Source organism: Mus caroli, chromosome 4 (assembly GCF_900094665.2).
Source record: "Mus caroli chromosome 4, CAROLI_EIJ_v1.1, whole genome shotgun sequence".
Lineage (NCBI taxonomy): Eukaryota > Metazoa > Chordata > Mammalia > Rodentia > Muridae > Mus > Mus caroli.
The window spans coordinates 111,094,012-111,106,076 of NC_034573.1; the positions used below are offsets into that span (position 1 = coordinate 111,094,012).

General features: G+C 42.6%; 1 protein-coding gene across 1 annotated transcript in view; it reads right to left on the bottom strand.

The window, feature by feature from the left end:
- Ctps1 (CTP synthase 1) overlaps nt 1–12,065 on the bottom strand; it is a 31,520-nt gene that overhangs the window by 17,106 nt on the left and 2,349 nt on the right. The window contains exons 2-7 of the mRNA XM_021160002.1: nt 11,176–11,353; nt 9,031–9,201; nt 6,501–6,601; nt 5,522–5,638; nt 2,576–2,659; nt 2,052–2,132 (exon numbers count right to left, since the gene is read on the bottom strand). Of these exons, the coding sequence (XP_021015661.1) occupies nt 2,052–2,132; nt 2,576–2,659; nt 5,522–5,638; nt 6,501–6,563 (345 nt within the window). The 5' untranslated portion in view covers nt 6,564–6,601; nt 9,031–9,201; nt 11,176–11,353. The remainder of the gene's footprint in view (nt 1–2,051; nt 2,133–2,575; nt 2,660–5,521; nt 5,639–6,500; nt 6,602–9,030; nt 9,202–11,175; nt 11,354–12,065) is intronic.

Genomic DNA, 12,065 nt, shown 5'->3' on the forward strand with positions numbered 1-12,065 from the left:
TTTGTAGACCAGGCTGGCCTCGAACTCAGAAATCCGCCTGCCTCTGCCTCCCGAGTGCTGGGATTAAAGGCGTGCGCCACCACGCCCGGCTACTGCTGTTTTCACCAGGTTAGCTGGGCTTGCCTGCTGTCTCCTGACCCTCAGTCATGGAGCAGTAAAACAAACTCTACATACTCTCATCTGGAAACGCCTTGCCTGCACCTTTCTTCTGATCTCCTTCAAGTTATTCTTTTTTGTTGTTTTGTTTTGTTTTTCGAGACAGGGTTTCTCTGTGTAGCCTTGGCTGTCCTGGAACTCACTTTGTAGAACAGGCTGGCCTTGAACTCAGAAATCCGCCTACCTCTGCCTCCGGAGTGCTGGGATTAAAGGCGTGTGCCACCACGCCCGGCCCCTTCAGGCTATTCTTAGTACTATGGCTTCCCTGTGGTTTGGAGCCTTTCAAGTGCCCAAGTGGCTGGAGGGTCAAGCCCAAGCAAGCATAGCTGGAGGGTGCTGGGGAACTCTTAAGACCAGGCCTAGGAGGTCCTTGAGATGCTGGGAATCCTGCCCTTGGAAGGAATTACGACACTCTTCCTATAACCCTTGAGTTCCCATAAGGAATCTGGCCTCTCAATCTCTCTGCAGCTGGAATAGAAAGGTGATCTTTCAAACTCCTGCACTCTACCTGCAGCCATCACAGGTCCTTCCCAGAGTTTGCACTATGCTGTTCAGACTTCAGTTTCTAAACTATAATAAACCTTTCTTTATTCAATTAGTTGCCTCAGGTATTTTGATGTCAAGAATGACTAGTTGGAGCTAAAGAGAGGGTTCAGCTGTTAAGAACACTGGCTGTTCACCTAGAGCACCTCTGTTCAAGTCCCAGTAGCCACAAGATAGCTTGCAACCATCTGCAACTCGAGTTCCAGATCCGTGCCCTCTTCAGACCTCTACAAGTACCAGGCATACATACTGTGCATGGTAACAAAACACTCAAACACATAAAATAAATTAAAAAAAAAAAAACAAAGAAACTCTTAACACATTGACCAATATCCAATAGTGTTTCCATAAATAAGCACCATACTTAGGTATCACAGGATCTATTAACATTGCAACAGACAAAAATATTTGGGAGCTGGCCGGGCGCAGTGGCGCACGCCTTTAATCCCAGCACTCGGGAGGCAGAGGCAGGCAGATTTCTGAGTTCGAGGCCAGCCTGGTCTACAAAGTGAGTTCCAGGACAGCCAGAGGGCTACACAGAGAAACCCTGACTCGAAAAACCAAAAAAAAAAAGAACCAAGGTAGGCAAACAGGGGACAGTTTAGCTTGGGACCCACATTTGGTTTGGGGTTATGTACCCCACCTTTAATAATGTACTTAGCAACCACGTTCCTTCACTTGTACATATTATATATACACCCATCTTCAAACAATTCACCTAGCAGCCTCAGATTCCCTCAACTTCCAACCTGCAACAAGCTACATGTACTACCATCTCTGAACAATAGTGTAAATTTCCCTGCCAGTTTGTAGTCAAGGAAACTCCCAACATATCTGGGAATGAAAACTAGAAGGGTTAATCTGGTCTGAACTGGCTTGGGGTATACACGCTTAAGTAAGGCAAAACTACATTCTCTAGCAATCCTTTTTTAGAGATCACCTATTTACCATGTATCACTGTGTAACTGAATTTGCACCAGAAGCCCAAAAGCAAAGCAATGGCTAGGTTGGGGGCATACACCTGTAATCTCAGCACTTGGGAGACTAAGATTAGATAAGCATAAAGTCAAAGCTAGAATGAACCAAAAGTAAAAATACAAGCCTGAGATAGCTCAATGGTAGGAGAACTTGATGAGCATGCACAAGGAATAAGGTGAAACCCTAGAGACATTCATGCCAAACAGCACAAAGAACAAGGGATGGGAGAAGAGAGGAAAAGTGTTGAGAACTAGGGGCAGTTTTCTGTCCCTTACCAATGACATAACAATGACATAACACGTCTTGAGAAGTAGAGTGGTCCTGGCTTTAGACAAGAAGTAAAAAGCCATTTCCAGAGCTGAAATTTTACTTACTTGTTCAGGTTCCACATGGCAAAACATTGATATTTTCTCTTTCACAGATGTGTCAAGAGGATTTGAGCACCTGCACACCACCTAGCAATTAAGAAAACAAGAGACTCTGAGCAGAAAGAAGGGTCAAAGTAGGGCTTTTTCACAACTGGAATTAAAATAGAGATGAGAATGTCAGCTCTAAGCACAGTGCACATGATCCACAAACACACCACTATCTGTTTTTTTTTCCTCCAAAACTCCTACATCCCAAGGAGTACGACAGACAGCAAAGGAGAAACGAGAGCAAAGGAGAAACGAGTGAACTACAGGAGCTAACTGACTGGTTTTCCTCCTTAATGTTCTCGGGAGGAATGGAGGGCAACAAGAAGCAAGACCCAGGAAGTCCACACAAACTCCAGCCCCACCCGATGCACTATTTTCTCCACCATCAAACACACGCTGACAAACGTCCATCTTGCCATACAGGCCAGAGTTTAATTAGAATTGGGAGATGACACCAAAACCAGGGACTTAGGAAATCTTACTAAGTCTGGAGAAAGCCCGAGTCCTCTAAGTTCCCGAACACTGTTCTGGGTGGGTTTTGTCTTCTGTTCCCCTGTTGAACTTGGCTGTTTTACAAAAGGGAAAAAAACAGTGGTTCAATTCTCTAGGAAAAATTCCTAGCATGACTTTTCTTTAAACCTCTGAATAATTCAGTTGTACACTTCAGCCTAGATTTTTATTGACGTTACACATGCATATGTTTTAGAGTCTATTGGTTCTATGGGGTTCAGCTTAACAGACAGTACTACTTGGCCCTGTCCTCCCACTCTCAAACCCTCCAAATAATGTCTCTGCTTATATCTATATTTTGGGTACAGCTGAACCAGGGCTCTGCCCATACCCAGGACAAGGCTTGCCATTGAGCTAAACCCCATGTTAACTCAAGTCTTCTGCTGCGTTTCACTGCTACTTTTCAGCTCCTGTCTAAGGCATGCTCTGTTGAGCTCTCTCTGTCCTGTACCATGACACCATCCTCTTCAGCTGTGTACACTTTTGAGTATGTAAAGAACTGTTCAGGTAAGTCATGTGCCATTTCTCTGTCTATATAAAGTGTCTTTATTCTCTTCCCACACTTAAGACACATCTGCTAGGTTTACAGTTCTCAGAAAGGACCTTCCCTTAGAACAGTGATTCTCAACCTGTGCCTTAGGACCTACTCATAGGGGTCACCTAAGACCATCAGAAAACAAATATTTACATTACAATTCCTAACAGTAACAAAACTAGTTAGAAAGTAACAACAAAATAATTTTATTGCGGTTACTACAACATAAGGAACTGAATTAAAAGGTTGCAGCATTAGAAAGGTTGAAAACCACTACCTCACTACTAAAGCCTTTCTGCTGGCTCCTAGTTTTGCCATACTGTCATCTGATCTTTTTTTCCCTTAGAGCCTTTGAGGCCTTCTGCTCCATTACTCTATACTCTCCTAGCTAATAACCTTAGTGCTGGCCATTTTACCCCCAATATATAGTAAGCACTCAATGGGCTTTTTCAATCTGTATCTTGAAGTTTCCTTGTTCAGAGCACAGGTCAGAAAACTCTGAAAAGAGTTTTAATAGTATTTTAGGTTTCAGCCTTGTGTCATGGCTCATGCACATTATCTAACACTTAGGATGCCAAAAGTTCAAGGCCAACAGCCTAGACTACACAGTGAGGCCAGGCCGCTCTGAGGTATCTTATGACACATTGTCTATCTCAAAACCCACTACTATTTTTTTGAGTTTTGTGAATCATATGGCTTTTCATATATATTCAACTCTGTTGTTTCAGGATAAAGCAGCCAAGATGACACATTCACAAAGGAATATGGCTCTACTACCATAGCCAATCAGTAACTCTTGGCCCCCAGCCACACCGTGATAACCTGCTTCAGGCTACACTTCTCTCTTCATTTCTTTGTTGTAAATTTTCAGGATATCCTTTTATATTTAACACATCTGAACCAATCTTTTTTTAAAAAAAAAAAAAGATTTATTTATTTATTTATTTTATGTATGTGAGTGCACTGTAGCTGTACAGATGGTTGTGAGCCTTCATCTGGTTGTTGGGAATTGAATTTTAGGACCTCTGCTAGCTCCCTTCAGATGTATCAGAAAAGGGCGTCAGATCTCATTACGGGTGGTTGTGAGGCACCATGTGGTTGCTGGGATTTGAACTCGGGACCTTTGAAAGAGCAGTCAGTGCTCTCACCGGCTGAGCCACCTTGCCAGCCCTGAACCAATCTTCTAATGTTCTTACCTCTTCTCTCCTATTTTCTGTCTCTGTCCTTCTTTCAACCTCCCTCCTTCATACTTTCATCTCTGTTTACCCAATTCTTAACTTTAATTCTTGCCTACTCGTGTTCTTCTCTTACTGTATCTAGCTCCTGCTGAGCACATGCAGTCACTGGCTGCTGATTCTTAAGCAAACTACAAGTTCCCTGTAAGTGACAGGCTGGTGACTGGGGAGCCTTAGGGTGAGTGTCATCTCCTAGGCTAGTCATATATAGGTGTCAGATTTCCCACGTGGAGGGGCCCACTCTGGCTCTGAAGACTCTGGAAACCAGCAGGTAGAAGACAGCAAGGCATCTCAGCAACACAGCATATTTATGGTCAGCATCACTGCTCTCAACTGGCCATAGTGTCTGCCTGTCAGGAAACCCTTCCCAAGGCTATCTTATGGCAAGAAAGAAACACAGATGCTGGAATGAGCACATAAGCAAATTAGTAAGTAGTTTACCTCTTCTAAAGCAACAGTTACGGTGAGCCCTAATTCGTATCTACTCCCAGAAGAGCCTGAAAGCCTCCCAGTGCCCATCCTGAGACTCTGGAGAGTCCTCGGGAAAAGGGGTGACTTCTCAACATCTTCTGCTGCAAGGCTGCTCCTTCAGCAGCTTTGTGAATTCCTTACTTTTATTACCACCAATTCTTCTCCAAAAAATTCTTTTTAAATTCTTTTTAAAAATTCTTTTTAAATTTCTGTCTTTAAAAATTATTTTACTTTGACAGATAGCAAAGATAAGCATACAAAGTTCAATCTACCATCTTTAATTTCAACTGTCCTGTTTCACTTTTTAAATGTTTTCCATTTAGTCTTTCATATCATAGACTGGCAAGAAGACTCAGCAGGTACGAGCATGTGTGCCCTCTATCCACCAACACACACACCAAATAAGTAAATATAAGAATGTGATTTTGCCGGGCATGGTGGTGCACACCTTTGATCCCAGCACTCGGGAGGCAGAGGCAGGCAGATTTCTGAGTTTAAGGCCAGCCTGGTCTACAAAGTGAGTTCCAGGACAGCCAGGGCTATACAGAGAAACCCTGTCACGAAAAAAAAAAAAAAAAAAAAAAGAATGTGATTTTAATAGACTCACAGAAGTTCTTTATTTCCTATTTCCAGCACCTTCAGTGTTGAAAGCTATTAGAGCCAAACCACATGCTTACCTGAGGAACCAGACTGACATGGATATTACAAAAGTTTTCCCTCTTGACCTTGAACTGGAACTGGCGGAAAGCCTCAATGAAGGGCATGCTTTCAATGTCTCCCACTGTGCCACCAAGCTGAAAGGACACAGAATGTCAGAAGTTATCGTTGACTCTCTAACACGTGCTGTCTCTCAATTCAGTGCCCAGTTACAGTGTGACTGCAAAAGCCTAGTAACCCTGCAGAAGTCAGTCTTCAGACACTGCTTTGTGCTCAAAGGTGATGCTGTTAGAATCTCTTGATTACCCCAAGAACATTGCAGATATTGCCACAGCATTTTAGGAAAATAGTCAGGTTTTAAAGGTACCAGGAGCTAGGCACACCTTTAATCCTAGCACTTGAGAGGCTGAGGCAGACAGAATTCTGTTAGTTCGAAGCTAGCGTGGTCTACAGGGCTAGTTCTAGGACAGTCGAGGCTACACAGAAACCCTGTCTTGAACACACACCCCCCCCCCCAAAAAAAAACTGTACCAGGAACTAAACTGTAATTCTTAGGTACCTTTAATCCACTTGAGAGCCACAAAGGATAGATAGACAGAGTGAAACCTAGATGTATCTCCTTAAGTGTAAATAACTTAAAAACTACCAGTTATAACAAAACTGCTGGGACTTGTGAACTCCAGTCCTGGAATGAAGGGACAGTAGAACAGAAACAAAGCAAAGGACAGTAATAGGGTAAATTCTGCCAGAGGCAAGCAAAGGGCTGCCAACATCAAGGGAGGGACAGAAATGTGTCCTGCCACTAGGAGTCAAGTGTTAGATCACCCAGTACACACAGAAGGGAGAACCCGTGGGGACATAATTGCTTCCCTGAGCTCCATTCCACCTGCTGCTGCACACTGCATGGACAGGAATGGAAGGGTGGGATTTCACTGGGCATAGTCCTACTGGTGGAGAGGAATGACTGAATTAGTTCACATAGACAAGAATCATACAAACCTCAATAACACACACTTGAGGTTCTAAGCCATCTTCGTCTACAGGTATTAATGCCTGTCTCATCACCCACTCTTGGATTGCATCAGTGATGTGAGGGACAACTGAGAAAGAGAAAAGAAACCTGTGACTTGCACTTGCTGGATATATTCACTGATAAAACAAACTGATGTACTTTTCTGCCTGGATGAACAAATAATGGGGTACCTTTTTGACTAAACAAGAAATATAATCATATAATCACTTTTGAAGTACCTTTAAATGACTCAATAAATCTTTGGGCTCACACTTCCCTAGGCCTCCTTCCAAACTATTGCTGGAAGTTGGTGAAAAGAATGAAGCCAAGAGTGGCTCCCTACTCTCTTCTCTCTGCTGCTTCTCACCCCACCCCAGACCCCCATGGTGACTTCCTTGGCCTCAGTCCTTGGGACTAGTGAATTCACCGGAGAGCAGCTTCCCAATAAACCTGTCTTCAATATAGCCTTTTAAAAAATAAGAGTGGCTCCCTAAGGACCTCAGAACACCTACCCTAGGCAGTCTACTTTTCTGGCCACACATGGACACAAGACCATGTGACCACCCCTACTGCTCCTAGCTGAGGCTGCAGTGGGCACATCACACCTGAGTGGTTTTCCAGGAGCAAACAGTCTACCAGAACTCTATGCCATTTGATTCCAGTTTACCAAAGTATAGACAATCTACTGCAAGAGACATAACAACACAGCAGAGTATGAAAGCACAGCATCTAGGATGAAATCTCAGTTCACCACGATGAATGATTTAATATAACTCACTGATTTAATATAAGAATAAAAAGTTTCCTCTATTTTTCAGCTTGGTGTCTCCATCTATCAAGTAGCAACAACTGCTATCTCTACTTGTGAGAATGTCTTTACAGCTGCACATCCAAGAATCAGTAATAACCAACTACTATGGAACACTTTAGAATCAGTTGTTGAACAAGAATGTAAGTCCCTAAAGTACAAAGGTGACTGTTGGGAATGATCTGGGGTTAGAAGCAGTGCTAATGAGCAGCCAAGTGATCTAATAAACACTAATTAGAACTCACCATTCCACATTTAAACTCTAGTACTCAATGAGAGCATCACAAGATCCTGCTCTGTTGCTCCAGACTGTAGTGTCTCAGCCACAACAGCCTCCCTCTAACCCTTGCCCAAAGATCCCAGTGGTCTGAGGCCTGTGTGCCTGTGCCTCCTCCTTCACTCTTCTTAACTGGCTCCTAAGTTCAAGCTCTCTCCTGAAGCCCCAAGTCACCTGTCTGGAGTGGCTTTCCCAGTCACGCTTTCTAGCCCTACTCTTTACTTCCATCACACATGCTATCAGACATCTCATGTGATTTGTTTTCTGCCTGTCCCATGGCCAACTAACATGAGGATAGTGACCTTCATCACATATACTGAGCTGGACCAGTAAGGGTCTGACCACAGTTGAGTATTCAGTAAGCATTTCTTGATAACGAACAGAAAAACAAGTACACCAGAACCAGCAATTGTTTGTCTGACATAACCTTAATTCACAATGTGAATTCTTAATTTCTTCCATGTGTCAGAAAGGTGAACAGCATGCACACGCCTTTAATCCTACCCAGCACTTGGGAGGCAGAGGCAGGCAGATTTCTGAGTTCAAGGCCAGCATGGTCTACAGAGGGAGTTCCGGGGTCAGCCAGGGTATACAGAGAAACCCTGCCTTGGAAAAAAAAAAAAAAAAAAAGGAAAGGTGGAACAGCACCATACTGATGCAGTCCCTTAACTCAAGTAGCAGCTCAAGCAGAAGCCTTGGCCACCTCCATTTTACAGAAAAAGTGTTCATAGGGCTAGTAAGTAACAGAGTTAAGCCCCAAATCAACAAATAATTAAGCCTTGATCTGGCAAAGGCAGCCCCATGCCAGAACCAGGTGTCAGGCTGAACCTTAGCTCTCAGTGCAGGCAAGGCAAAAATCAAATGTAAATCTGTTCTTATAACTCAGAGGAAAGCAATGGCCCAAACTGGCATACTGTCATTCCACTAGACCAATGGTGTCCCAATGCCACCTTTTCAAATGAGAACATTTTTCCCAAATGACTACTTATAGGAAATCTCAGAACAGTCAACAGATGTCAGCTGTGCTGGTGAACGCTCAAGAGGGCCCCAAGAGCCTACTTCTCAGACTCCCACCAGCCCACGGGACACAGGAAACCAACATATGCAATGGAAGCTCATGTCCTCCTCACTTACACAAGCCACTTGGCATTAGGCCCCAATCAAACTGCCTTCACTGCTCAGCATGTAAAAGTAACAGCTCGCTGGACTCCAATCATGCCACTATGCTAGACTAACACTACCAATGCCACTACTACAACGGCTTTCTCACATTATTTGAGTGAACAACCATATAATTCTCAATTTCCAGCTGAAAGGATATTTAGGTAATAATACCTTGACAAAATAGTAAAATCCTATAGAAGTAGTTTTTGAACTAAAAAGAAATTAAATTGGCTAATAACTTATGGCTTAAAGGTCAATCCATTCTTACCCTGAACAGTCTTCCCTAAGTAATCCCCTTTGCGCTCCTTGTTAATGACATACTGGTATATCTTCCCTGTGGTCAGATTATTGTCCTTGGTGAGATGGATATCAAGGAATCACTCATAATTTCCCAAGTCAAGGTCAACTTCTCCACCATCATCCAGCACAAAGACTTCTCCTGCAGTGAAGAGTGAACATGTTCAAGGAAATGAAAAACACATTTGCCATGGCGCAATTTCAATCTTGAAATATAAACACTCAGAACAAAGTCTGTATAATCTGATTACAAAACAAGGACATCATTTCTAGAAAATTAAATATGTCGTAAAAAGAAAAATTGCCAATTATTCTCCAAGAGATGATGAAGCTTTCAGCCTGAACTCACTCTCTCTCGGGAACAGTTAAACAGCATGGAACGGAGGGCAAGGCCAGCCATGAAGGCTGTAAGTGAAGGGACTTTACAGGAATACAGCACCTTGAGCAAAACACCTACTCAAGCAGAAAATGTCCAAGAATAGAAATGGGACACTTCAAAATCCCTAGACATAGACACAAAAAGGTAGTATTGAGTTTACAAGCCAGCCTGAGCTACACTTTAGTTCTCAGAAGTTACTCAACAGCCCAAGTTGCTCCATCCTTTAACATTTACTCTCTATAACTTACTGGTAGAAATGCTACCTAGAATGACTCACTGCTACACCAACACAGAGGACAAGCTCAGAAACAGGGAAGGGAACAGTCTTGTGTCACCTTCTAGAACAGGAACCCATCCACTGCTCAAGAACTTTATATTAAAATCCCTCCAAAAGCAGTATCTATTTATCTAGCTCTATCTATAGAGATAAAAAATACCTATCTAGAGATAGATATTGCTAGCATACACAATGCCCTAGGTTCAATCCCCTAGAAATGAGAGAATAGCAACAACAAAATCCCTTTAGTATATGGATGTTCTAATGCTACTTATTACTAATAGTAGTATATATCCTTACAGATTTTTACTTCAAAACCAGAAAACAAATGTATAGAATTTTAAAACTTGAAGGCATTGGGACTTAAGAGTTCTATTGTTTTATGACAGGGTCCTGCTATAGTAGCCCAAGGTGGTCTTTGAACTCACTTTGGAGCCCAGATTAGCCTTGAGCTCACTATGTAGTTAGTCAAGGCTGGCCTCAGTCTCCTAATTACTACTACAGGACTGAGAGCCACCAGACTCAGCTTTAAGGTTTGTTTCAACATTGCTTCTCAAACTTTAAACCAAGAATGCTGGATATGCCAAATCATTCATCACACCACAAATAAGAATTCACAGCCAGGCGGTGCACTCAGGAAGCAGAGACAGGCAGATCTCTGTGAGTTCATGGTCAGCCTGGTCTAAAGAGCTAGTTCTAGGGCAGCCAAGGCCACACAAAAGAAACCCTATCTCTCTGGATGTGGTGGCACACGCCTTTGATCCCAGCACTTGGGAGGCAGAGGCAGGTGGATTTCTGAGTTCAAGGCCAGCCTGGTCTACAGAGTGAGTTCCAGGACAGCCAGGGCTACACAGAGAAACCCTGTCTCAAAAATCAAAAAGAAAAAGAAAAAAGATTTTAATAACAAAGTAAAATGCTATATTCCACCCTTCTTTATGGGTTCAACTTTCACTCACTTCAAAATATCCTCATTATGAATATTACTCAACTCCAGTAGGAAAACAAGAATCCCAAGCTTACCTACTCTTCAAGTCCAGCATCTACTGGTTGCTACAAAATGGCCCTGTTTGAAGGACACTTGTCATGACAGGGCCAAAACCCAGTCTCTTACAGCTTCTACTCACCCATGCAATTTCTACACATTGGGGACACAAAGCAGCATATTCCATCTTCCCAAATGTTTCATTTTTCAAGGGAATAAAAAAATTTTATTCAGCTGCCACCACCCCATCTCCCCCCCATCCCCCCCATATTTCACATGTATTATAGAAACTCTTGGGTAATCTATTAAGATAGCAGCTTCCTCTTAATCCAAGAGAGAAAAGCATTCTGTTGCACTAAGGATCATTCTAGAAGGCAGGAAATAGAAGTTATACAAGATGTATACCTCATGCCCCAAAGCTAGCATGTTCTCCCAGACACATTACTATTTAAATGAGAAAAAAATGCAGTTTTCTTACCATGTTCATAAGGAGAGAATGTTCCTGCATCAATGTTAATATAGGGGTCAATCTTAATTGATGTTACATGTAAGCCACATGATTTAAGTATTGTGCCCACACTGCTGGCGATGACTCCTTTTCCAATTCCTGATATAACACCACCAGTAACTAGAATGTACTTCATTGTTCTTTTAACCTGCATGGAAAGTTTACATATAAATACACACATTCATATACATATATCTTACAAATATAACTTTGTAGTTTATTCAAGACTGTGATTGTTTTTTCCCCACCCGGGGTAAATATTGAGACACTTGCCTGGTATGGGAGGGTGGGGAAAATCACAATCTTGAATAAGCATTCAAATTCTCCTTGAAAATTTGCTATCACACAGAGAAAACAAAGTTCTGGAAGACCGACCAACAGAAAAGAACTCTTGAGCCTTTAAAAGGAGTCTTAAAAAACCTCCAGTTCCTTCAATTACATGTAGTTCTCATCTGTACTTTAAAAGTTGCTTCTTGGCAGCAATCTCTCCCAGGTATGCCCTACAGAAATGATACAGGCTGCAGGAAATGGAACTTGTGAAATAATCCAGTCAGAAGCACACACTGAATAGAGAAGATAACATTAAACTCATAAACCCAGAGGGTAATAATGTAGTGGCAGGGAGCAAAAGAAACACGTGAGACAAATAGAGTGGATACAAGGCCAGCAGAGTTGAATGTCAAGTGAAAACAGCATCAACATGCAATGACATAGTGACAGGTCAAAAGATTTATCACCAGTCCCCAGCTTCAGAGGCCACCAATTGGTCAGCAAAGCCAAATGTGACCAAAAAGAGAAAATGCCGCCACCAAGCATCAAGAAATGCTTGCAGCCGGGCGTGGTGGCGCACGCCTTTAATC